The sequence below is a fragment of the Terrapene carolina genome, unplaced genomic scaffold, assembly GCF_002925995.2.
Source record: "Terrapene carolina triunguis isolate 2854851 unplaced genomic scaffold, T_m_triunguis-2.0 Scaffold714, whole genome shotgun sequence".
Taxonomy (NCBI): domain Eukaryota; kingdom Metazoa; phylum Chordata; order Testudines; family Emydidae; genus Terrapene; species Terrapene triunguis.
The window spans coordinates 21,094,445-21,118,639 of NW_020665065.1; the positions used below are offsets into that span (position 1 = coordinate 21,094,445).

General features: G+C 47.1%; 1 protein-coding gene across 1 annotated transcript in view; it reads left to right on the top strand.

Annotated features, from left to right (window-relative positions):
- The first annotated feature begins 15,342 nt into the window (after nucleotides 1-15,342).
- The window catches only part of USP48 (ubiquitin specific peptidase 48), a 48,331-nt gene continuing 39,478 nt past the window's right edge, over nucleotides 15,343-24,195 (top strand). The window contains exons 1-7 of the mRNA XM_029913577.1: nucleotides 15,343-15,436; nucleotides 15,580-15,742; nucleotides 17,029-17,149; nucleotides 18,282-18,438; nucleotides 19,469-19,596; nucleotides 22,050-22,174; nucleotides 22,835-22,943. Of these exons, the coding sequence (XP_029769437.1) occupies nucleotides 15,609-15,742; nucleotides 17,029-17,149; nucleotides 18,282-18,438; nucleotides 19,469-19,596; nucleotides 22,050-22,174; nucleotides 22,835-22,943 (774 nt within the window). The 5' untranslated portion in view covers nucleotides 15,343-15,436; nucleotides 15,580-15,608. The remainder of the gene's footprint in view (nucleotides 15,437-15,579; nucleotides 15,743-17,028; nucleotides 17,150-18,281; nucleotides 18,439-19,468; nucleotides 19,597-22,049; nucleotides 22,175-22,834; nucleotides 22,944-24,195) is intronic.

Below are 24,195 nucleotides of genomic sequence, written 5' to 3' on the forward strand. Positions count from 1 at the left end.
CACATGCTGAATCCAGGCCATAAAGAGGAAAATCATAGAACAGGCCCAGGGTGGTGGGAGAAGATGCCCCATTGAGAGAAGGGTATCAGGGCTCCAATGTTTTTCAGGAGACCCAACTGGAAAAACAAAATCCTCTCCATTTTCTTCCTTCAAAACCTTATTGTCCTGGTCCCATTTCCCAACTTCTGCTGCTTGGGCCCACTTCCCCCTTGGCTTTCATCTCCCTCCCCCAGTGGTTGCTCACCCATCCTTAGCCTTACAGTGGAACGGAGCACTGCAGGTTGCTCAGCCCATAGGCCTTGCCTATGGCACTCTCAGAACTACTGCTGGAGGCTGAAGTCTGCAGAGCGGTGCAGGAGGCTTAATGCTAATGAAAACTGGGTGTCCAAATCCCCTTTATGGCTTTGAAATTCTCATCTGTAGAGAGAGAGAGAGAGAGTGTGTGTTTGTAAAAATCCTTTCTTGATTCATTGTGGCACCATCTAGGTTCTCGTGGAGGTAGATTTGGCATAAAGCTTTAGCTCTCCCATGAGAGGCCAGGGCTTCTGCAGTGCTAGCATTAGGGCAGGAACTCCACCCACTCCCACCACACCCACTGGGATTATTCCGGAAAATCTGGGGGTTTCCCAATCTGGTAAAGGCTGAATTTATATGATTCAAGTTCCTCCAAATAGTGATTTGCTAGAAATTAGAGAACATGGTTAGCCCAAGAACTAACAACAACCTCCCAATGTCATCATTGCTTAACCCTTTATCCCCCTTTACTGCGTTTGTTCCTCTCCTTGATAACCAATCAAGACTGTCACAACCTGATTTCCATGGTGCACCTAAGATGCATGGCCAGCTAGTGTAAGTGAGAATACTTTTCAAACACAAACAGTCCAGACAAAGAATGATTGTGAAATGCTCAGGGAGATTAGAGAGGCTATAAAAATAAAAAATTCAATAATAATGGGGGATTTCAACTATCCCCATATTGCCTGGGTACATGTCACCTAAGGACAAGATGCAGAGCTAAAGTTTCTTGACACCTGGAACCCACAAGAGGAGAGGCAATTCTTGATTTAGGCTTAAGTGGAGCACAGGATTTGGTCCAAGAGGTGAATATAACTGAATCGCTTGCTAATAGTGACCATAATATAATTAGATTTGACATCCCTGTGGCAGCCCAGCACGGTAGCATTTAATTTCAGAAAGGGGAACAACACAAAAATGAGGAAGTTAGTTAAACAGAAATTAAAAGGTACAGTGCCAAAAGCAGGACTGGCTCCAGGGTTTTTGCCGCCCCAAGCGGCGGGGGGGGGGAAAGCCGCAATCGCGATCGGCGGCACTCTGGCGGCAGCTCTACCGCGCCGCTTTCTTCTTCGGCGGGAATTCGGCGGCAGGTGCTTCCCTCCGAGAGGGACCTGCCGCCAAACAGCCCGACGTGCTGCCCCTTCCCCTTGGCCGCCCCAAGCACCTGCTTGCTGGGCTTGTGTCTGGAGCCGGCCCTGACCAAAAGTGAAATCCCTGCAAGCTGCATGGAAACTTTTTAAAGACACCATAACAGAGGCTCAACTTAAATGCATATCCCAAATTAAAAGCATAGTAAGAGAACCAAATAGGTGCCATTGTGGCTAAACAACGAAGTAAATGAAGCAGTGAGAGATAAAAAAGCATCCTTTAAAAAGTGAAAGTTAGATCCTAGTGAGGAAAATAGAAAGGAGCATAGACTCTGGCAAATGAAGTGTAAACGTAGAATTAGGAAGGCCAAAAAAGAATTTGAAGAACAACTAGCCAAAGACTCAAAGTAATAGCAATTTTTTTTTTAAGTACTGTACGTTAGAAGGAGGAAGCCTGCTCAACAACCAGTGGGGCCACTGGCCGATTGAGATGCTAAAGGAGCACTCAAGGACAATAAGGCCATTGCAGTGAAAATAAATGAATTATTTGCATCAGTCTTCATGGCTGAGGACATGAGGGAGATTTTAAACCTGAGCCATTCTTTTTACGTGACAAATCTGAGGAACTGTATCAGATTGTGGTGTCATTAGAGGAGGTTTTGGAACAAATTGATAAATTAAACAGTAATAAGTCACCTGACCAGATGGGATTCACCCAAGAGTTCTGAAGGAACTCAAATGTGAAATTGCAGAACTACTAACTGTAGTTTGTAACCTATCATTTAAATCAGCTTCATACCAGATGACTGGAGGATAGCTAATGTGACACTACTTTTTTAAAAGGGCTCCAGAGGTGATCCCGGTAATTACAGGCCGGTAAACCTGACTTCAGTACCGGGCAAACTGGTTGAAACTACACCTCTACCCCAATATAACGCGACCCGATATAACACGAATTTGGATATAACACAGTAAAGCAGTGCTCCGGGGGGGCGGGGCTGCGCACTCCGGCGGATCAAAGCAAGTTCGATATAATGCGGTTTCACCTGTAACACGGTAAGATTTTTTGGCTCCCGAGGACAGCGTTATATCGAGGTAGAGGTGTATAGTAAAGAACAAAATTGTCAGATACATAGATGAACATAATTTGTTGGGGAAGAGTCAACATGGTTTTTGTAAAAGGAAATCATGCCTCACTAATCTACTAGAATTCCTTGCGGGGGTCAACAAGCATGTGGCCAGGGGGATTGTACTTAGATTTTCAGAAAGCCTTTGACAAGGTCCCTCACAAAAGGATCTTAAGCAAAGTAAGCTGTCATGGGATAAGAGGGAAGGTTCTCTCATGGATTGGTAACTGGTTAAAGGATAGGAAACAAAGGGTAGAAATAAATGGTCAGTTTTCAGAATGGAGAGAGGTAAATAGTGGTGTCTCCCAGGGGTCTTTACTGGGACAAGTACTATTCAACATATTCATAAACGATCTGGAAAAAAGGGTAAACAGTGAGGTGGCAAAATTTTCAGATGATACAAAACTACTCCAGATAGTTAAGTCCAGGAATTAATTCATATAACATTTTCTGTTTTATGTTAGAATGCCTTTGTAGGCCTAACAAACCTTGGAGCCCCCTGGCTGCTCCTATGCGTAGGAAGCGGAGGCGGGGGGATGGACGTGCCACTGCTTCCAGGAGCTGCATGGAGCCCCAGCATGCATGGAGCGGGACAAACCCCAGACCCCACTCCCTGGCTGGAGCTCGAGGGCTGGATAAAAATGTCTGAAGGGCCGGATGCGGCCCCCAGGCCGTAGTTTGCCCACTTCTGCCCTAGCCTCTGTTTGCCAGAAGCTGTGAATGGGCAACAGGGGATGGATCACTTGATGATTACCTGTTCTGTTCATTCCCTCTGGGGCACCTGGCATTGGCCACTGTCGGAAGACAGGATATTGGGCTAGATGGACCTTTGGTCTGACCCAGTTTGGCCGTTCTTATGTTCTTACGAAGATTCGTTTTGTTTTAATAGGGGAAAAAAACTCAGCAACTTGATTCAGAAATAATATGCGTGTTAATACTCTCGGTACACAGAAAATGCAATTTTTAAATAATTGTCTAAAAACACACGGTTGGGAAATCAAGGTGATCATTCAAATACTTAGAAAAGGGTTGAAAATAGGAGGCCAGGGATCTGCCTTATAAACATCCTGACTGAACAGTCCAGAGAACGTGGATTAGGTGATGCACATGATCTCAATGGGGCACTGTGCCATGTGTGTTTGGAACAGGGCCGGCTCCAGGGTTTTGGCCGCCCCAAGCAGCCAAAAAAAAAAAAAAACAAAAACCCCCCCCCCGCCCCCCCCCCCCCCGCACCCCCCGCGCCCCCAGCAGGAGTGAGGGACCGGCCGCTGAATTGCCGCCGAACAGCTGGACGTGCCGCCCCTCTCCGAAGTGGCCACCCCAAGCACCTGCTTGGTAAGCTGGTGCCTGGAGCCGGCCCTGGTTTGGAAGATACACCTTCAGTTCTAATCGTGATCTGTTCCCAAAAAATAAAACAAAGGGCTCAATTATTCCTTCACTTCCCCATCCAGAATTTAATTGTCGCCCAGATTGCCAGGGATGAGTAAGTCTGCAGTGAAAAGTGATATTAATGTTGTGTCACTAGGCATAACCCTAGGTAACTCGGGAGGGTGGAAGACCACGAGTGTCGATGAAGCCTTCCTGCACTAGGCCTAAATGAACCAAAGCTCCTCCATGTTTGAACTTTAATCGACCTAACAAGCCAGCAACAGAGAATGGAATGTGTAACAGTCAGTTATCAGTTGCAACACCGCTCAAACCGGTATAAAGCCGTAGTAATAAGGCCTGTATGCTTCTGGCTGAAAGGCAAAATAACAGATCAAAGGAAAAAGGACAAGATAACAGTTTAAAGAAGAGTTACTAACAAGCTAGACTTATAGTCGCCAAGATGACTTAACTGCTTAAATGTAATTGCTACTGCTTAATGTAACTACTATAGGGGGGAGGGAGGGGAAAAGGGAAGAGCTTAGCTAAAGTAAAGTATAAAAAGAGAAAAATTGCTTATGTTGGTGTGCTTGATCTGAGACGTGCCAAGTCTCCTTGCACCGCTTTGAGATCTCAAATAAACTTTGATTGCTTCTCTACCCTGGTGTGCTCATTGGCGTGACGCACACCGGGTAACGAACCCCGCTGTTGCTTTCCTCGGGCACTCTGTGCCGGCAAGTCTTGGCGTCCCTGGGTGGGCTTGAGGCTGATATTTAGCCTTGCCCGGACCCCTCTTGGAGGTCGACGGATTGCGGCGACGACCGATGCCCAGCGCGCACCGGTGACTTCATTGGGGGCCTCGGCAAAGACACGGTTTGGTCGACCCCGGAGGGCACAACGGTGCAACGTGCTCGAGTAGTGGAGAAGAGGCTGCGGGCGACGGTGGGGAACAGGTCCCGTGGATAAGGTAGGAACAGTCCAGTGGTCTGGACTTTTGCCTGTTAGGACCTGGGGACGCCCAGTGTCTCCCTAGAGTATGGGGTAGGGACAGAGTACTCCAGGCAGGGCAAGGTGTACACCCTTAGAATGCATTCTGGTGAACTGGAAAGTGTTTGAATCGGATCCATTGACTAAAAGTAAACTGAAAAGGTTTTGTACAGTAGACTGGCCTCAGTACCAACTAGAGGACCAGGAAAGGTGGTCACCGGAGAGATCACTTAATTATAATACGATCCTTCAATTACTTCTGTTTTGTCAGCGAACGGGTAAATGGAATGAACATATGTATGCACAGTTGTTTCTGTTGTTAAGAGAGAGGTCAGATCTTTTGCAGAGGTGTAATTTAACCCCGACAGGATCGGCAGTGGCTAATGTTAGTCCCCCGAACCCTTCCCCGGTTGTGATGGCAGAGTCGGTGTCCCCTTCGACTACAGCACCCCCACCGCATAAAGAAAGGGTGCCTCGGGCTCCAGAGATTGCCCCCTCGGTAGGGTTCTATCCGTTAATCGCTGAGACCGTAGTGGCTCGCTCCGCGGCAGACAACCGCCAGGCCACTACTATGCAAGTTTATACCCATGTGCCTTTTAACCCAGTGGACCTAGCAGCCATCAAGGCACAGGCTGGGGAATTTTCAACGAACCCAAGCCGGTTTATTTCGGTTTTTGAGGGGTGCCTGGCCAGTCACAAGCCTGACTGGGATGACTGTAATATCCTCATGAGAACCCTATTGTCTGAGGTGGAGCAGAATCAGGTTGTGTCTAAAGCAAGGGAGGAGGCACAGCGGAGACATGACCTGGATATCCAGAATGTCCCCATTCCTGCCGATATGGTCCCCATAGTGGATCCAAGGTGGAATCCTAATGAGCCTCAGGATCAGACCCGCCTCCATACGTATAAAGAATTGCTTTTACAGGGTTTCCGACACTCTGCTGTCCGCCATACCAATTGGGCTAAGCCGTATGAACTAATACAGGAACCAAAGGAAAGCCCGGTTGCTTTTCTGCAGCGCATTCGGGACGCCATTCGGCAAAATACTAACGCAAACCCCGATGAGCAGGCAACTGAGGCAATTATAAAGGGCATTTTTACCAGCCGTGCGGCCCCTGATATTAAGAAAAAATTGCAGAAAAAGGAGGACTTAATGGTCATGACCATGGCACAAATTCTGGAAACTGCAAACAGGGCTTACAGCCTTAGGGAGGGAGAAAAGGAAAAGAGGCAAGTGAAAATGATGGTTGCAGCAGTACAGGCCGGTGGCAGGGGAAAGTTTCAGGAAGCTGGAAGGGGCCAGGGAATGAGAGGCCGTGGACGTGGGCGCCCTGGCTCACAGGAAAGGCGTCTGGGTCGCAACCAGTGTGCCATATGCTGGAAGGAGGGACATTGGAAAAATGAGTGCCCCGAAAGGGAAGGTACCCCTATGATGGCAGCGGAGGATCAAGAATAGGGGTGTCAGGGGAGACGGACTATCCTGCCCCCGGAACCCCAAGTAAAAATGCGGGTGGGAAATTCAGAAATGGACTTTCTAGTAGACTCTGGAGCGGCACGAACCTCCGTAAACCAATCCCTTCAGCTGCCCGTGGCAGATTCCCTCACTGTGGTGGGCGCCACAGGGAAAGGAATCAAGTGTCCAGTGTATGCCCCAGCGGAATGTGCTTTGGGAAACAGAACTCTATCTCACAAACTGGTTTACCTCCTCGATTGTCCAATGCCTCTATTAGGACGGGACCTGCTTTGTCGCTTAGGTGCCACCCTGCATTTCACCCAAGATGAAATAACCCTCACCTTACCCCCGAGAATGCATGGATAATGACACTTGCAATTGAGCCCTCAGCCATGCAAGCCCCAGAGTGCAGCCAGTGGGAAGACCAGGTTTTTCCTCTAGTATGGGCTTCGGGGATCCCAGGAAAGGCAGCCCATCAAACCCCCGTTAATGTTCAGCTCTTGCCAGGAAAAGGTCCAGTGCGAATCAAGCAGTATCCGATCAAAAGGGAAGCCAGAGAGGGACTGCAGGAGACTATAGACCAGTTCCTAAAGTACGGGGTACTTCGAGAATGCCAGTCAGCTTGGAACACTCCCATCTTGCCTGTATGAAAGCCCAATGGCACATATCGGCTGGTCCAGGACCTGAGGGTGGTTAATGAGTGGGTTAAGACTCTGCACCCCCTTGTTCCAAACCCATATATGCTGTTGGCCTCTATAGGGGGGCAGTACACCCATTTTTCGGTCCTAGATTTAAAGGGCGCTTTCTTCACGATTCTGGTCGACACCCAATCTCAGGAGATTTTCTCCTTTGAGTGGGAGGACAAAAGAAGGGTTAAAAAGCAGCTTTGCTGGACAGTGTTGGCCCAGGGATTTAAAAATTCCCCCACCCTTTTCAGCCAGACCCTGGCCAGAGACTTGGAGGAATGGAACAATGAGGACAAGGTCCTCTTCCTGCAATATGTAGATGACCTGTTAATTGCCGCTGTGGGTCTAACCCCTTACCTTAAAGCCACTGTGAGCCTCCTGAACTTTGTTGGACTCCGAGGATATCGGGTAGCACGGAGTAAGCCTCAAATTGCCCTCCCAGAAGTACAGTACTTAGGGTTTCACATAAGGCAGGGGGAGCGTCAGCTTTCAAACGAAAGGAAGGAAGCTATCTGCCAAATTCCTATCCCAAGCAATCGTAAACGGCTCAGGGTGTTTCTGGGCATGGCAGGCTTCTGCAGAATATTGATCACAGAGTTTGGACTGTGGGCTAAACCCTTGTACGAATGCGTTAAGGGAGCAGATCATGACCCCTTTCACTGGTCCTCAGAAGCCGACAAAGCATTTAAGGTTTTAAAAAGGAAACTGATAGAAGCCCCAGCCCTGGGTCTGCCGGACCTCACTAAGCCGTTCCAACTGTATGTGCATGAAAGGAAAGTGTTGGCCCTGGGAGTGCTTACTCAGTTATTAGGCACCTGGAAACGTCCCGTGGCATATTTCTCTAAACAACTGGATCAAGTTGCCAAGGGGTGGCCGGCGTGTTTGCGGGCGGTCGCAGCAACTGCCCTAGTGCTTGGGGAAGCCGAGAAACTGACACTGGGGGGAATTGTGCAGGTGTATACCCCTCACATGGTCCAAGCCCTGCTGGATACTAAGGGTGGTCTCTGGCTTACACAGGCTCGGGTTACTCGGTATCAGGCAAAGCTTGTAGAAAATCCTGAAGTTACCCTACAGACCTGTCCCTCCCTCAACCCAGCTACCCTGTTACCGGAGACAGAGGAGCAGGAACACGATTGTTTGGAGGTCATAGATGCCCAATACTCCAGCCGCCCGGACTTAAAAGATCAACCACTCCCGAATGCTGATTATGAGTGGTATACCGACGGCAGTAGTACAGTTATAAACGGGCAAAGAAGGGCGGGCTATGCTGTTGTAACTCTCCACGAAACCGTGGAAGCAAAGGGTATGCCTGCTGGGACATCAGCCCAGCTGGCTGAATTGGTAGCCTTAACCCATGCACTTAAACTGTCAAAAGGGAAAAGAGTTAACATTTTTACTGATTCCAGGTATGCTTTTGGAGTGCTACACGCTCATGCAGGTCTGTTGAAGCAGAGAGGAATGTTGACAGCCCAAGGCTCTCCAGTCAAGCATGGGCTTCAAATTCTCCGGCTTTTAGAAGCGGTACAACTCCCCTCAGCGGTAGCGGTGGTGCATTGCAAGGCTCATCAAAGGGAAGATCGAGATGTGGCCAGGGGTAATGCCAGGGCGGATAGGGAGGCCAAGCAAGCTGCTACCCTGGAACCACTGGAAGCTGAAAATGCCCATATGCATGCCCTCATCCCATCAGTAGGGGAGCTCCCGGCCCCTCAGTACTCTCACGAAGAAAGGAACCTGGCCGACACACTTGGGCTCCAGGAAAAGGAGGGATGGCTCCACTCCACGGAAGGAAAAATCCTCCTACCAAAGAATCTAATACGGCCAGTGCTACAGAAACTACATCAGACCACCCACACCGGCAGAGAGGCTCTTACCCAGCTTATGAATAAATATTTTCTAACCTCTGGACTTAGACCCCTGGCATCCCAGGTACAGGCTGAATGTCTGATCTGCCAAAAGAATAACCCTCGACCGGGAGTGTCAGTGCCGCCAGCCACTCTGGAACCTACCCCAGGCCCGGGACTGGTTTGGCAAATAGAGTTCCCGCAAACCCAAGGGTTCAGATACCTCCTCGTCTTGGTGGATCGATTCAGCGGATGGCCTGAAGCCTTCCCATGCCGTAACAACACTGCCAAAATGGTGGCTCTTAAATTTGTCAAGGAGATCATTCCCCGCTTCGGACTCCCCCAGTGGATGGAATCTGACAACGGAACACACTTCACATCTCAAGTCGTTCAAAAGATATCGGATGCCCTGCAAATCCCCTGGAAGCTCCACACTCCATGGCGACCACAGGCCAGTGGGGTAATTGAGTGTACAAATCAGACCCTTAAGCGACATCTCTCAAAGGTCTGCCAGGAGGCCTCCCTATGGTGGCCTGATGCCTTACCCCTTGTTTTGCTCCGAGTTCATGCTCTCCCAAAGGGCAGATTAGGGCTCAGTCCCTTCGAGATTATGTTTGGAAGGGCATGGCCTATGAACGGTACACCGGTTCTGTTAGGGGAGTGGGAGGTAGGCTGTGGTTTCTTATCTCAGTACATGTGCTCTCTGTCTGCTGTTCTCTGTTCTCTCCACAGGTATACCAAAGAGTTGCAGCCTCTCCTGCTGGATGCCCCTGTGCACTCCCTGCAGACAGGTGACTCCGTTCTCGTTCGTACCTGGAAGGATGAGCCTCTCCAAGAGAAGTGGAAGGGACCCCACACCGTCCTGCTGGTTTCACATACAGCAGCAAAGGTTGAGGGACACAAAAACTGGATCCATCACTCTCGTCTAAAAGCAGTGCCCGCTCCTGAACGGTGGACCGTCCAGCCTACGGAAAAGACTGCCAGTGACGATCTGGGACTTAAACTGTTATTTAGGCAACAATGAGGTCTGCGGGGAATGCCCTGTAGCCTCTTTGGACAGCCGCAGCACACTCCCAGCGAGAACTTTAAGCATTGGTTGTGTTTATTTTCACAGGGCCGGCCCAACCTGGTGGCCTGGTCCCTTTTGTTTTTAATCTGCCTGCTATTGGTGATTGTTATTTTGTGGGTATTTGGGGAATTGTAATTGTTAGACCCCAGGGTCACCTGCCCAAAATGGAATCAGGTCCAGGGTCTGCCACTGTGTTACTTTTTGCTATAGGGGCACTCCTCTCATTGACTCCCGTTTCCCCACAGGCACATGCGGGATGGAGAGGAATCCCTATCAACTTAGAAACAAATACGTATGAGGCCCTGAAGGTTTGCTTTGCCCAAGAGTTTAACCTCTCTAACTGCTGGGTTTGTGCCCAGATCCCACATCACACCGCTGGGTTGCCCTGGAGAGTTGTTCCCCAAAATTGGTCAGACTTCTGTCAAAGGTGGATGATAACCAAAAACAGCACCTCTGACAATAAAAGTTTACGATCTAATTGCACTACGGAGGCCCCTTATGGGCCTGCACAATGGCTCTTGGAATCCCCACTATAATAGCACTCTTAAGCCTCGGCCTATTCGCTTACACTCTCCACCCGCTGGCCTCATATGCTTCCAGCAAACCAGTACGAATAACCATACCTTGTTTGCAGGCAATAGTACATGTAGATTTTACGTTGGTCCTGGTATAAATCTCACTGTCCCTGTACTAAATGCCACCGGTTGGCAGATCGGCAATGTGTCTTTTACTCTTTCCACACATGCTACCCTACGGGACCGAAGAGGTAACAATGGAAAGGTTAGTTATGGCGAATCATTCTGGGTCTGTGGTAATAGTCCCTACAAATAGCTTCCCCGTGGCTGGTATGGAAGCTGTTATTTAGGCTATCTTGCTCCTCCCCTCCGCGTCCTAGCCCAAGCCCCCTCAGGTCGCCCCAGATACCATCGGTCCTTGTATGCCACCCCAGAGCCCATTAAAGAAGAAGACAGGTTTGGTATGATCCTCCTCCCATCCTATGGGGTGGGACGGCTGACTCAATTTTATCGTAGGCTCTCTGTGTTTCTCACCAAGTTTGCCAATGAGACCCTGACCATAGAAAAAAGCCTTAACTCAGAGCTTTACTAGCTCCGGTTGCTGTCCCTGCAAAATAGACAGGCCTTAGATTATGTTTTAGCCTCCCAGGGTGGGGTGTGTGCCCTTATTGGGAGTGAATGTTGTACTTATGTCCCAGAAAAGTCACAGGACATTAACAAGCACGTCCTGTCGGCCAAACAGGCTTTCGAGCAGTGGAAGGCCCAGGAAAGGGAACCCACGGTTTTCGATTCCCTTTGGAATTGGTTGCCCGACCTGGGAGGACTGGGGGGTGGCCTTGTGCGTCTCCTCCTCACAGGTGTGGTACTGTCACCCTCCTCCTGATTGCTTGTTTTCCTATCCTATCCCTTAGAACTGGAAGGGACCTTGAAAGGTCATCGAGTCCAGCCCCCTGCCTTCACTAGCAGGACCAAGTACTGATTTTTGCCCCAGATCCCTAAGTGGCCCCCTCAAGGACTGAACTCACAACCCTGGGTTTAGCAGGCCAATGCTCAAACCACTGAGCTATCCCTCCCCCCATTTTAAAATGCTCCTCCGTAAGCTTTGTGCCTCCCGTTCCCCAAAAATCCCGACATACCCTCTCATTGATAACCCCAGCTCCATGGCACTCAATCGTATCTTGTCCACAGAATATGAGACAACTCAGCCAAAGGCTTGTTGAGTATTCTCAAAGGAGGGAGTTGTTGGTGTCACTAGGCATAACCCTAGGTAACTCGGGAGGGTGGAAGACCACGAGTGTCGATGAAGCCTTCCTGCACTAGGCCTAAATGAACCAAAGCTCCTCCATGTTTGAACTTTAATCGACCTAACAAGCCAGCAACAGAGAATGGAATGTGTAACAGTCAGTTATCAGTTGCAACACCGCTCAAACCGGTATAAAGCGGTAGTAATAAGGCCTGCATGCTTCTGGCTGAAAGGCAAAATAACAGATCAAAGGAAAAAGGACAAGATAACGGTTTAAAGAAGAGTTACTAACAAGCTAGACTTATAGTCGCCAAGATGATTTAACTGCTTAAATGTAATTGCTACTGCTTAATGTAACTACTATAGGGGGGAGGGAGGGGGAAAGGGAAGAGCTTAGCTAAAGTAAAGTATAAAAAGAGAAAAATTGCTTATGTTGGTGTGCTTGATCTGAGACGTGCCAAGTCTCCTTGCACCGCTTTGAGATCTCAAATAAACTTTGATTGCTTCTCCACCCTGGTGTGCTCATTGGCGCGACGCACACCGGGCAACGAACCCCACTGTTGCTTTCCTCGGGCACTCTGTGCCGGCAACATTAACAAACATACAAATATCACTTTTCACAACAGCAGACTTACTAGCTAGCAAGTCTTAAAAATTAAAAGAAAATCAACCAAAAAAAGCAAAACAGACAAAGCACCTTATTTGTGTTTCTATTCTGTTTAGGTCTAGTAAAGAATAGGGACAACTGTACATTATTTTTATTATGGAGTCTGCAAAAAAAACCCTACATAGATAAATTACAATGATTTGCACATGTATATGTGCATATTTATTTGTTGTATTTGTTTTTCCTAAAGTTAACTAACTAATTTAGGAAAAATTGTCAGAGTGGCCACCAAAATTGTTGTTGTGAGAACCGCTGCACTAGGTCACTATTACCAATGTGCCTGATTTAAGATGGAAAAGTCTTCTTTAAATCCTTTAATTTTCTGTCTTACTGTACATTCCTCTTCATCAAAGGGTGGAAAAGCAGCATTCTGCAGATAAAGCAGGCTGACGTGTAACTAGTTCATTATACTATCTTGCAATTCATTTGTAGCAACTAACCACACAGTAGCACTGGAAATCATCTTTACTGGGCAGTTTCCATTTACTAATGCAGTTCCTTGAAATCAGCTTGGCTTTTTTCCTCCCACTTTAGATTGTGCAAACTAGAGGTATGTTTCTTTAAAGTCAGATCAGGATGACCAGAAAGACAATTGCATTGCTTTGTGAGCACAATAAAAAGTGAATGACAAACACTGGATCTAACTGAGGCTACGTTTATGTCACGGAGGTCATGGAAGTCACAGAATAAGTGACTTCCAGAGACCTCTGTGACATTCTCTGCTTCAGCCCAGGGGCCAAGGGACTGGAGCTGGCAGCCAGTGGAACCCCAGCAAGGTTCCAGCAACAGGCGACAGCTGAGGGGGCCCTCCTCAGGGTTCCAGCAACGGGCGACAGCCCAGGGTGGAGGGGAGCCCCTCTGCAGCTTCCAGCTGCCGTGGGCAGAAGGGGTACCCCACAGCTCCCCGCAGGGGAAAACCATGGAGCCACAGCAGCAAAAGTCACGGACAGGTCACGGCTTCCGTGAATTTTTGGTTTTTTGCCCGTGACCTGTCCGTGACTTTTAGTAAAAATAACCACGCAAAATCTTAGTCTTAGACATAAACTGAAGATTAGAGAGTTGTGCTCTTAAAACTAAACAGTGCATCAATTTTAATGCAACTAAACTTTCATGCATCTGTAGCAAGTACAATGAAGTTTTAAAGCTGTTACTCTGCAGTATAGTTTTTGTGATGCCCTGTGTGGTTCAGATAGTTCAGTCATGCTCAGAGACGTGTTTATAAGCACTGAAATATTTGATGAAAATATAAGAAAGCATTTGAAGTGAACTGTCAGTCGATTCATCCACAAGCAAAGAAAATGGCAATGTGTCAAGGTCATTGAGCAGCTGCTGTTTGAAGTGCAGGCCTAGAAGCAAATCAATAACTGCTGTATACTTTGGTTCATCTGAAGTGATCCAATTTCATCCTTGAGGATTTCTGCCATCTTACTGACAGCATCTGTGGATGTATTGTTGGCCACACAGGGGATTATACTCAGTTCCCTTCATTTGTGGTTCAGATCTCACCCCAGATAATAATATGCACAGATTTCCACCTTACAGTACTTGCAAAGCGACTATTTAGTACAGGTTCAGATTCCTGTCCTTTTCTGTACATTTTCTTATATTGAGCTTCCTTGACCATGCTGGATTTTAATTTGCAGCAAACTGAAGTTCAAGCTTATGAGGTACAACAGAGTAACTATTAATATGCTCTACTCTAGAGGCTATCAGCTCAGCAAAGAGAAGAGAAATTCTCCCTTCTCTCGAAGCAGGAATGGGCATTGATGCATCCCCAAAACCGTTTACTCCCGACAAAATTCTGCGCCCCTGTGGGGGCACAGAATTCATTCGGCCCACAAATTTCTGTGCCCCCCGCGCAGAAAAATACAAAAGAAATCTGTGTGTGTGTGTGTGGGGGGGGGGCCTTTCCCGGCAGCCCAGGCAGTGCGTCTGCGCCTGGGGGCGCCTCGGAGGTGGAAATCGGGGGGGGGGGGGTAGGTGGGCAGGCTTGCATGCCTGCGGGGAGACGTTGATCCCCGTCAGGGGCTGGGGCTGGGCCTGCCAACAAGCAACGTGCCAGTGCCAGTTGTGAGGACCAGAATACAGCATGGTGCAAACCATAAAAGGAACCCCAAGACCCAGAAAGTGAAGAAGCCAGATTACAAGGCTGCGTACGTGCAGCTGGGCCCAGGGCCGGCTCTGGCTTTTTCGCCGCCCCAGCCCTGGGAGGAGGGCGGCGAGCCCCGGCTGGGGCTCGGCTCCCGCCCCCCCCGCCGGCAGCCAGCGCGCAGGGCGGCGCGCCCCAGCCGGCTCTCCCCCCCGGCGGCCAGAGCGCCGCGCCGCCGCCCCCCTCCAGGTGCCGCCCCAAGCACCAGCTTGGGTGCCTGGTGCCTGGAGCCGGCCCTGGCTGGGCCAGGGACAAACCTTTCAGTTCCCAACCTATTTCCCGAGAGAGAAGAAAGCCAGAACCCGGCTCTGTCGAAGCCAGCCCGAAGCTCGAGAGCCAGAGGCGGACAGCTGCCCCCAGGCGAGGCGGAGTCGCAGGCAGCTGCCTCGCGGGTGGATCTGGATGAGCGGACCCCGCGTCTCGCCCTGTGGCACAGGGTGTATGTCCGAGCAGAACTAGACAGACCGGCACAGGAGAGAACTCAGAGGAACAGACCCGCCCTCCAGAGCTTTCCGAACCCAACGGACACGCCCGAGCCTGCTCTGGCTTCGCTGGCCGTGTGAACGCGCCGCCGTGGCGGAGCGCTCTCCCAGCGCGCTGAACACCAGCTCCGAGCCCTGCACGCTGGTACTTGCACCCCTGTAAACGGGCTGGTGGGGGCGAGATTTAGTCTCTGCTGGCCCTTTAACTAGGCCCCGCCCCATGACAGCCCGGGGTCACCGACAGGGAACGCCCCCCCGCAGTGCCCTGCGTCTCACGTCGCGGACGGTGTTCGCGCGGTGTGTTCCACGTCACCAGTTCACGTGCGGTCGCTTCATGTCGTCACCGCGTCGGCGCAGCCCCTACCTGGGCCCGAGAGCCAGGAGCCAGGCGCGCAGCCAAGGAGCCGCCCGGCCGGGCTGAGCGGGGCCGCGCACCGGCGGAGGAGGGGCTGCAGTCAGGGGGCGGCCAGGTACCACGCGGAGGAGCGGGCGGGGGCTATCGGGCGCGCGCGGTATGGGGGGGCTCCCTGCGGGCCCGCGCGGTACAGGCGTCGGGCGCGCGCTCAACGTCCGTGTCGCGTGGGGCCGGGCCGCGTCTGACCCGCTCCCTTAGTCCGCAGGCGGCGCCCGGCGCGGAGCGGGATGGCCCCGCGGCTGCAGCTGGAGAAGGCGGCCTGGCGCTGGACCGAGACCGTGCCGCCCGAGGAGGTGACGCAGGAGCATATCGAGGCGGCCTATCGCATTGGGCTGGAGCCCTGCCAGCGCGGCGTGTGCAGGTACCGGGCCCGCCCCTCCCCCCTCCCCCCAGCGGCCTGAGGAAGGCCCAAACCCGCCCGTCCCCGCAGCGTCTGGGCCGCCCCGAGGCCGGGCTCTCCCCGGCAGGCTGGGGAGGAGCCTGGCGGGGCCCCGCCAGCCCTGAGGGGAGCGCCTGGGCCCGGCTCCGATGGCAGGAGCGGGAAGGGGCCTCCCGCCAGCCGGAGAGCTCAGCGCGTCGCTGTCATGGCGGGGGGTCGCTGGTTCTGGGGCGACTCATGTTCCCTTGGCTGCGGAGTTCAGCCCCGTCTGAGAACCTCCCCTCCCCCACGCCCAGCAGCGCCCAGACTGAGCAGCTGGCTAGAGGGGACCAGAGCCCTGGGCAGGACCTAGAGCGTAAGCACTCTGAAGCAAAGAAGATCTACTTTGTCAGTTCATTTTTCTGCGTGTTTAAGAGTAGTAAGTAAAAACAAAACATTGGTGACTTTTAAGGTGGCACTGGTCCTTTAATTTCCAATGTCTTGCCAAAGTGATTAACTTTGGACTTTATGCCTGGTGGAAACCAACCTGTTCAAACTTCAGATGGACTTACCATAACGGCAGCAGAGCTATTTCAGTGTCCAATATTGGGGGGGGGGAAGGTTGTGTACAGAAATTTCTTTGAAAACTCTCATACCACAGTAATAAATGCCTTTAGGTAGAAAATACACCATTAATGCATCCAGTTTAGTTTAAGTATGTTAAAATAAAAAAAAACCTGTTCTCTTCTCCCCCCCCTTCTCCCCAATGGGTTATAAGTGCCTCCTGAACAAGTTACAACATCAAGCCCTTTCCACCCTCTCTGATTTGTCACCATATTATGTGTGGGTGAGCAGGATGAAATTGTACATAGCTGGACAAGGCATAGGAGCATTGTCAAGAGCAATCAGGCACAGTCACCGTGAGCTGTAAATTGTCTTTGTAAAACAAAATAAAAATGCCCTGTGTGGAGAAAGTGGCATTTCTGCTCATTTCGACAACTAAAACAAGGATTTTGTTTGGGTGAGCTGTACTGAGATTAACACTAAACCGTACCTCCAAGCCTGTTCAGTAAAAACCAGAGCCTATTGGTCATAAATTAAAGAGCACGTACTATTAATAAAGAGAACTTCTTAAGTTACTTCTGAGTGTTCTTTATTCTGTTTGCTGTTGCCCTTTGTTTTGCAAATAAAAATAATTTGGTTCAGCTTGTCTGCTGCCTGTTTATGCACTAGTTACAAATGGCAAATGTATGGTCTATATTTTAATGTTTCCATAACTGTTTTTGTAGAAGAAACTGCAGAGGAAACCCAAACTGTTTGGTTGGGATTGGTGAACATGTTTGGCTAGGAGAAATTGATGAAAATAGCTTTCACAACATTGATGACCCAAACTCTGAACGGAGGAAAAAGGTAAAAGAAACTCATTTTTGTCATTCAAACTGTAGCTCTAGTTTGGCAAATGCTTTCTACTTATGTGAGTAAAGTTTACATATGTGCTTAAGTGTTTGTAGGTTAAGGGCCTACATAGAAGAACCCTCTTCTTCAAAGAATACCGTATTGACAGGATTCCCACTACTGGGTTTCAGCTCCCTAGCATGAGTCTGGAATTCCCTTAACTTTCAAAGATTTGAGGCACTAGCTGCTCATTCCCCATCTGAGACCAACTCTGAGTGCTCAGTGCCCTAGAGCAGTGGTCTCCAAAGCGACATGCGCAAGAGGATCCTTGGGGGTGTGCGGCAGGAGGAGCGTGGTTTTTTTTTTTTTTTTTTTGCTTTGGCAAAAAGGTAGAGCCGGCACGGCAGGGGGTGTGTGCTCAAAAATTTTTTACTGATAGGGGTGCGCGATCAAAAAAATTTGGAGACCACTGCCCTAGAGCATTCAATTTCATTTCCTTGATGAGCAGAATGCAATGAGTTCTCTATATTCTAAGGGTAAGGGGCATCCAAAGAAATCACCAGAAGAGAACTACACTTGGGGGGAGAAATCGATCTAAGTTATGCAGCTTCAGTTACGTGAATAACATAGCTGAAGTTGACGTACTTAGATCTACTTACCGTGGTGTCTTCACTGAGGTAAGTCGATGGCTGATGCTCCCCCGTCAACTCCGCTTGCGCCTCTCGCCCTGGTGGAGTACTGGAGTCAACGCTATAAATCGACTCTCACTGGATCGATTGCTGCCAGTCGATCCAGCCGGTAATGTAGACAAGCCCTTAGAAGTTCAAAATGTTACATGCTTCCCTTCAGAGTTAAGAAACAGGACAGGGACGTATGTTAGTATAAATGGAGTCAGATGATATCTGCAGATAAGCAGAATTACAGATGAACAATTGTCTATTTAATGACATCATGTTGATTGGACACGTACTGTTGGAGACTAAGAAGTTTAAAGGAAAACTCCATAAACCTGTAGAGTCTCAGCACCAATAACTAGTTACTAACTCAGTTAAAAGCAGTAGTGTAGAAAGAGCCTAATTGACAGTTTTATCAATCTGCTCCTTTTAAACAGGAATTAATTCATATAATGTTTTCTGTTTTATGTTAGAACGCCTTTGTAGGCCTAACAAACCTTGGAGCCACATGCTACGTGAACACTTTCTTGCAGATGTGGTTTCTTAACTTGGAACTTCGGCAGGCCCTTTACTTGTGTCCAAGCACCTGCAGTGAATATGTGACTGGTCAAGGCATCCCAAAAGACAGAGGTTAGTGGAAGGTCATAGCATCTCCTAAGCCTTTGTTTTGTTATAAGCAAAAGTTGTTTTAATTATCTGAGCAAAGAGAGAAGTTTTAATGTATATGAATGAGCTACTCTGAAATTTTGTGAACCTTATGGTGTGAAGTCATTTTCTGCTTTATACAGTGAAACATGGTAAACAATATTAAGTGACTAGAGAGGGAAAAATTATAAGAAATATTAATTTTCATGTTTCAGGACATTATTCTACCACCAGCTGACTGGGGTTAGGAAGAAGATTCTACCCATAGGCATATTTCATGCGAGAACTTCAATCCCACATAAGGAAATTATGTAGAAAAATCTGGCATTGGCCACGGTTGGTGCCAGAATAATGTACTAGATTGTTCACACCAGATTAGACCAGTGGCCTATGTTTTTTGTTTAATGTGCTATAGGTGTGCTTTGCAGTTAATGTGGCTTAACAGTACGCTGCTTTCTGTTTTACACCATGGATTATTGCATGGTAATATCTGTCTTACCATGCTGCTTAAATTTACTATTGCAGCTGGTATTTCACACCAGATAAAATGAATTTTTGTCCATTTTTTGTGAGGTATTTTTAGCCCATCGTTTCATTTGATGGAGGAGGTACTCAGAAGATATGGTACTTGAAAGCAACAAAATACTGTGGAAAACCTCAAGTGTACAACATAACAGAATTTATTATTAACTAATAGCCTTAGGGCCTTCTCCCCCTACTGAGTGTTGGCTGTGGGAAAGGCAGCACAGTCTAAAATGGGAAAATCTGTCATCTTTAGAACTGATTTTCTGATTCTTAATTTAACCACTTTAGACTCATGACGATTTATAATCTGAGCTGTAAACAAGGACAGCTTGTTTCAGACCATGAAGATGTGTATTAAAAATAGTTTAATCCATTGACTAACAAAAAGTAAATTATTCTAATTGGAATGACTTTAATTTTTTCTTGTATTGTTTTGAGAAAAACAGTAACTTTCTGATCACTAACTTGGGCATGTTTTTTTTCCCAATAGATTATGAACCCCAGACAATTTGTGAACATCTTCAGTACTTGTTTGCGTTGTTACAGAACAGTAATAGACGATACATTGATCCCTCTGGGTTTGTTAAAGCGCTAGGTTTGGATACAGGACAACAACAGGTAGTCGAGGTTTTTAAATTTGGCGAGCTTTCCTTTTGAACAAATTGGGCATGGTGGAACATTTATCCTGTAACAGAGCATAAAAACCTGTTGATTGGATTAAATTGGCATTGTTTGGTAGATTTAATTGAAGCTGTGCCGATTTACACCTTGAGGAGCTGCCCCTAGATTTAAAATGAAACAACTGATTAAAATCATACTGTCTTGTTTGCTTGTGCTTCTACTTTTCTGTTGCTTGACTAGAGCTATCATGTAAACAGAAGTAACCTGTATTTGTGTATTGAGACGCTGCAAAGCGGTGTCATGATGGGCCTCAAAGAGGTATGAGAAACCCAGAAGGATAATGGAGCCACACTTGGGTGATTGTTTTTTCTAGAGGTCATCTAATGCATCCGAGGGTGCTGAGGGAGTTGGCTGATTTGATTGCAGAGCCATTGGCCATTATCTTTGAAAACTCGTGGCGATCGGGGGAGGTCCTGGACGATTGGAAAAAGGCAAATATAGTGCCCATCTTTAAAAAAGGGAAGAAGGAGAATCTGGGGAACTACAGACTGGTCAGCCTCAGCTCAGTCCCTGGAAAAAATATGGAGCAGGTCCTCAAGAAATCCATTTTGAAGCACTTGGAGGAGAGGAAGGTGATCAGGAACAGTCAACATGGATTCACCAGGGCAAGTCATGCCTGACCAACCTGATTGCCTTCTATGTTGAGATAACTGGCTTTGTGGATATGGGGAAAGCAGTGGACGTCCTGTATCTTGACTTCAGCAAAGCTTTTGATACGGTCTCCCACAGTATTCTTGCCAGCAAATTAAAAAAGTATGGATTGGATGAATGGACTGTAAGGTGGATAGAAAGCTGGCTAGATCGTCGGGCTCAACGGGTAGTGATCAATGGCTCCATGTCTAGTTGACAGCTGGTATCAAGGCTGAGGGAGCTGGGCTTATTTAGTCTGCAGAAGAGAAGCGTGAGGGGGATTTGAGAGCAGCCTTCAACTACCTGAAGGGGGGTGGGGGGAGGGTTCCAAAGAGGATGGAGCTTGGGCTGTTCTGAGTGGTGGCAAATGACAGAACAAGTTGCAGTGGGGGAGGTCTAGGTTGGATATTAGGAAAATCTATGTCACTAGGAGTGTGGTGAAGCACTGGAATGGGTTCCCTAGGGAGGTGGTGGAATCTCCATCCTTAGAGGTTTTTAATGCCCGGCTTTACAAAGCCCTGTCTGGGATGATTTCGTTGGTGTTGGACTAGATGACCTCCTGAGGTCTCTTCCAACCCTGATCTTCTATGATTCTATGATTTTAATATTCAGTATGGCAAGTGTGTTCTGGCCTTTTTAAAAGAAATGCCATAAAACATTATTTTGAGAAGAAAAGAAATGATGGCATGAAACTGATTGAGTATTGTCACAAATTGTTACTTAAAAACATAAGAACTGCCATACTGTGTCAGACCAATGGCCCATCTAGTTCAGTATCCTGTTTTCCAACAGTGGCCATGGCTAGGTGCTTCAGATTAAATGAACAGAACAGGTAATCATCAAGTGATCCATCTCCTGTCATCCACTTCCAGCTTCTGGCAAACAGATGCTAGGGACACTCAGAGCATGGTGTTGCATTCCTGCCCATCCTGGCTAATAGCCATTGATGGACCTATCCTCCATGAATGTATCGCTTTCTTTTTTGAACCCTGTGATAATTTTGGTCTTCACAACATCCCCTGGCAACTAGTTTCACAGGTTGCCTGTGCATTGTGTGAAGGAATACTTCCTTTTGTTTGTTTTAAACCTGCTGCCTATTAAATTCATTTGGTGACCCCCTAGTTCGTGTTATGAGAAGGCATAAATAAGATTTCGTTATTTATTTTCTCCACACCAGTTAAGATTTTATAGACCTCCATCATATCCTCTCTTACTCATCTCTTTTCTAAGCTCAAAAGTCCCAGTCTTTTTAATCTCTCCTCACACAGAAGCTGTTCCATAACAAAGGAAGATTAATACACTTTAAACTACTGTGTGCTGTTTTTACAACATAAGCAATGCTCTGAAAAAGCCTGTCAGTCAAATATTTGTTTCAGTATTCTTCTGGGGAAAAGATTGGTTCACAATGTGGAGTTATAAAGTGAGAATAATGGGATTTATACAGTATATAAGCCACTCCTATTGTTCAGAATCCTGCAAATTGCAATGCAGAAATCAAACATTTCTTAGCTACCAGCACTGTACCAATTTAATTCATGCTGCTGTTCTCATGCTATGTGTCTTAATCTCCCTTTAGTCAAGTTCAATTTTTTCTTAGCCCTCTTGATTTGTATTTTTCTATTCATCGTGCTCCTTAGTAAGCTTTTGTGTAATTTGGTATGTGGGTCTCCATCACTGACATTTCAAGTAAATTAGAGAGGTAGGTTCTGACTCCACTTTTGAGTTGCAATATATTACCAAGTATTGGTGTTTTGTTCTAGGATGCCCAGGAATTTTCAAAGCTATTCATGTCACTACTAGAGGATACTTTGTCTAAACAAAAAAATCCAGATGTACGGAACATTGTTCAAAAGCAGTTTTGTGGAGAGTATGCGTATGTCACTGTGTAAGTAGTTGGTTTAATTCTCTAGTGGTGCTTTCTTGCTCAGTGTGTTTGCCTATTCTTCTGGTCACGTTTCTACAAATATTGAAGGCTTTTTTCAGGGGGGAAGGGAAGGCATAAGTGGGAAGAAGCCTTTTTAAATCTGTAGCAGAAGGGAAGGTGACTTTCTAGTTTAAAAATAATTTAATATGTTTTCAAAGTCTTGAGTTTCTTAAAAATAAGATGGCATAATTTTTAACATTCTACAGTTTGCCTATTTTTCTGTAATTCATCCTTTAGTAAGGAAAGTAACTCACAAATAAATAGCCACCTGAATTAAAGTATGTGGATTAATTCCCTATATCTAGAATATATGGTATTAAGCTGCCCCAATGCCTGTTTTGTTTCCCGGTAGTGGACTCGTAAACTATATTTGAAACATGCATAAATATCAGTTGTAAATGGGCATTTCTGCACTCCTGCTAGATGCTGTCTTCTGTCTGTACAAGGTCCTCTTCTGTAACCCATGCAGTCTTGGAAACAGTGTATTGGAGATCATTTAATCCAGTCTCTCTCCTGGTTTAACAATCAGAGGAAGAACTTCAGCAGTAAAGTTTTATGATGGTTAAATGACTGACACATTAAGCCATGTACTGATCTATTTTAATTTATTTTTAATTCTAGCTGTAACCAGTGTGGCAGGGAGTCCAAACTCATATCGAAATTTTATGAACTGGAGTTAAATATCCAAGGGCACAAGCAGTTGACAGACTGTATCACAGAATTTCTTAAGGTACCAACTCCTATGGAATCCTACTGTTTCTGTAGCACCCACAAAGCATTAGTCTCCTTGCCTGTTGAGAAGTGTTTAAGTTTTTCCCCCTTTTGTTCAAGAAGTGCTTTAATTTTCAACCTGGTATCACAGCAAAGTTAGTGGTCAGAGCTTTGAATCTACTCAGTGGGTTGACTAGAGTAACAATTTGAGTTTTCTATCCTAAATGTGGGTCCAGTCCTGTACTCCCAATTCAAATAAAACGTCTAATGAAGTCAGAGAACCAAGGTGTGTGGTAATGGTAAAATAATAGCAATTAAAGAGAGACATCTGAAAATATCACACCTGTCTGAAAATATTCCACCTAAAATTACTAGAACGGCTAGATTAGAGAATATTTCTCAGTTTGTTTACTTTTTAGTTCATAGCACTCTGTATATAGTCATGTTCCTTGCTTCCCTGATTTGTCAACTGGAGAGCTTTTTTTAAATCTAAAATATTGGCAGGTGGCTCTGGAGAAGCAGCATCAGCACCTATATCTGCTTTTAATGCATGTTTAAAATTTGGCTAGAACTCAGGTTAAGGGTGTTTAAGGTTCGAGTTATGAAGGACATTAAAAATATTAAGGGCAGAGTTAATTAAAAGTTTAGTCTTTTGCCCTGTAAATAGTCAGATAGTTTGGTGAAGCAGAGTGACTTGCTTGACCAACAAGTTGCTTTGCTTGTGGAAGGCCTTCTACAATAAAAAGCAAACAATTTAATACCTGCAAATCTAATAGATGCATTAGGAGGCTACCACACCCCAAGACTACGGTATCTTCACCTTGCAACAATGAACTTGGGCTTAAAAGTTTGCCTTACAATTAAAAGGAAAGCCTTCTCGCTTACATTTGGCCCTTGTTGATCCACATTGGAGTTAATTTGGCTCAGCATGGGGAAAAGGATCCATCTATATGGGTCTCATTGCATGTTCATTGCTAAAATATGGCTTTCTATTAATTCTGGCCATATGGCCATGCCACACTACCTATGTGACCTCATTAAAGTAGAATTTTCCACCATCTTTCTGGTAGAAGCCAAGTTTGCACATCTCTCTGTACTGTGGAGGGCAATTTTGATAATCTGCCTGATACTGCAACTAGGGCTTCTGACTTCAGTCTGGAAGACATGTGGTTTCCTCAGACTGACAGCTGCCTATTAACAACTCTGATAATTTTACCGGGTGGTGAACCCAGAGCTTTCAGTATCTTATATGCTGTCTTGTACTATCACTG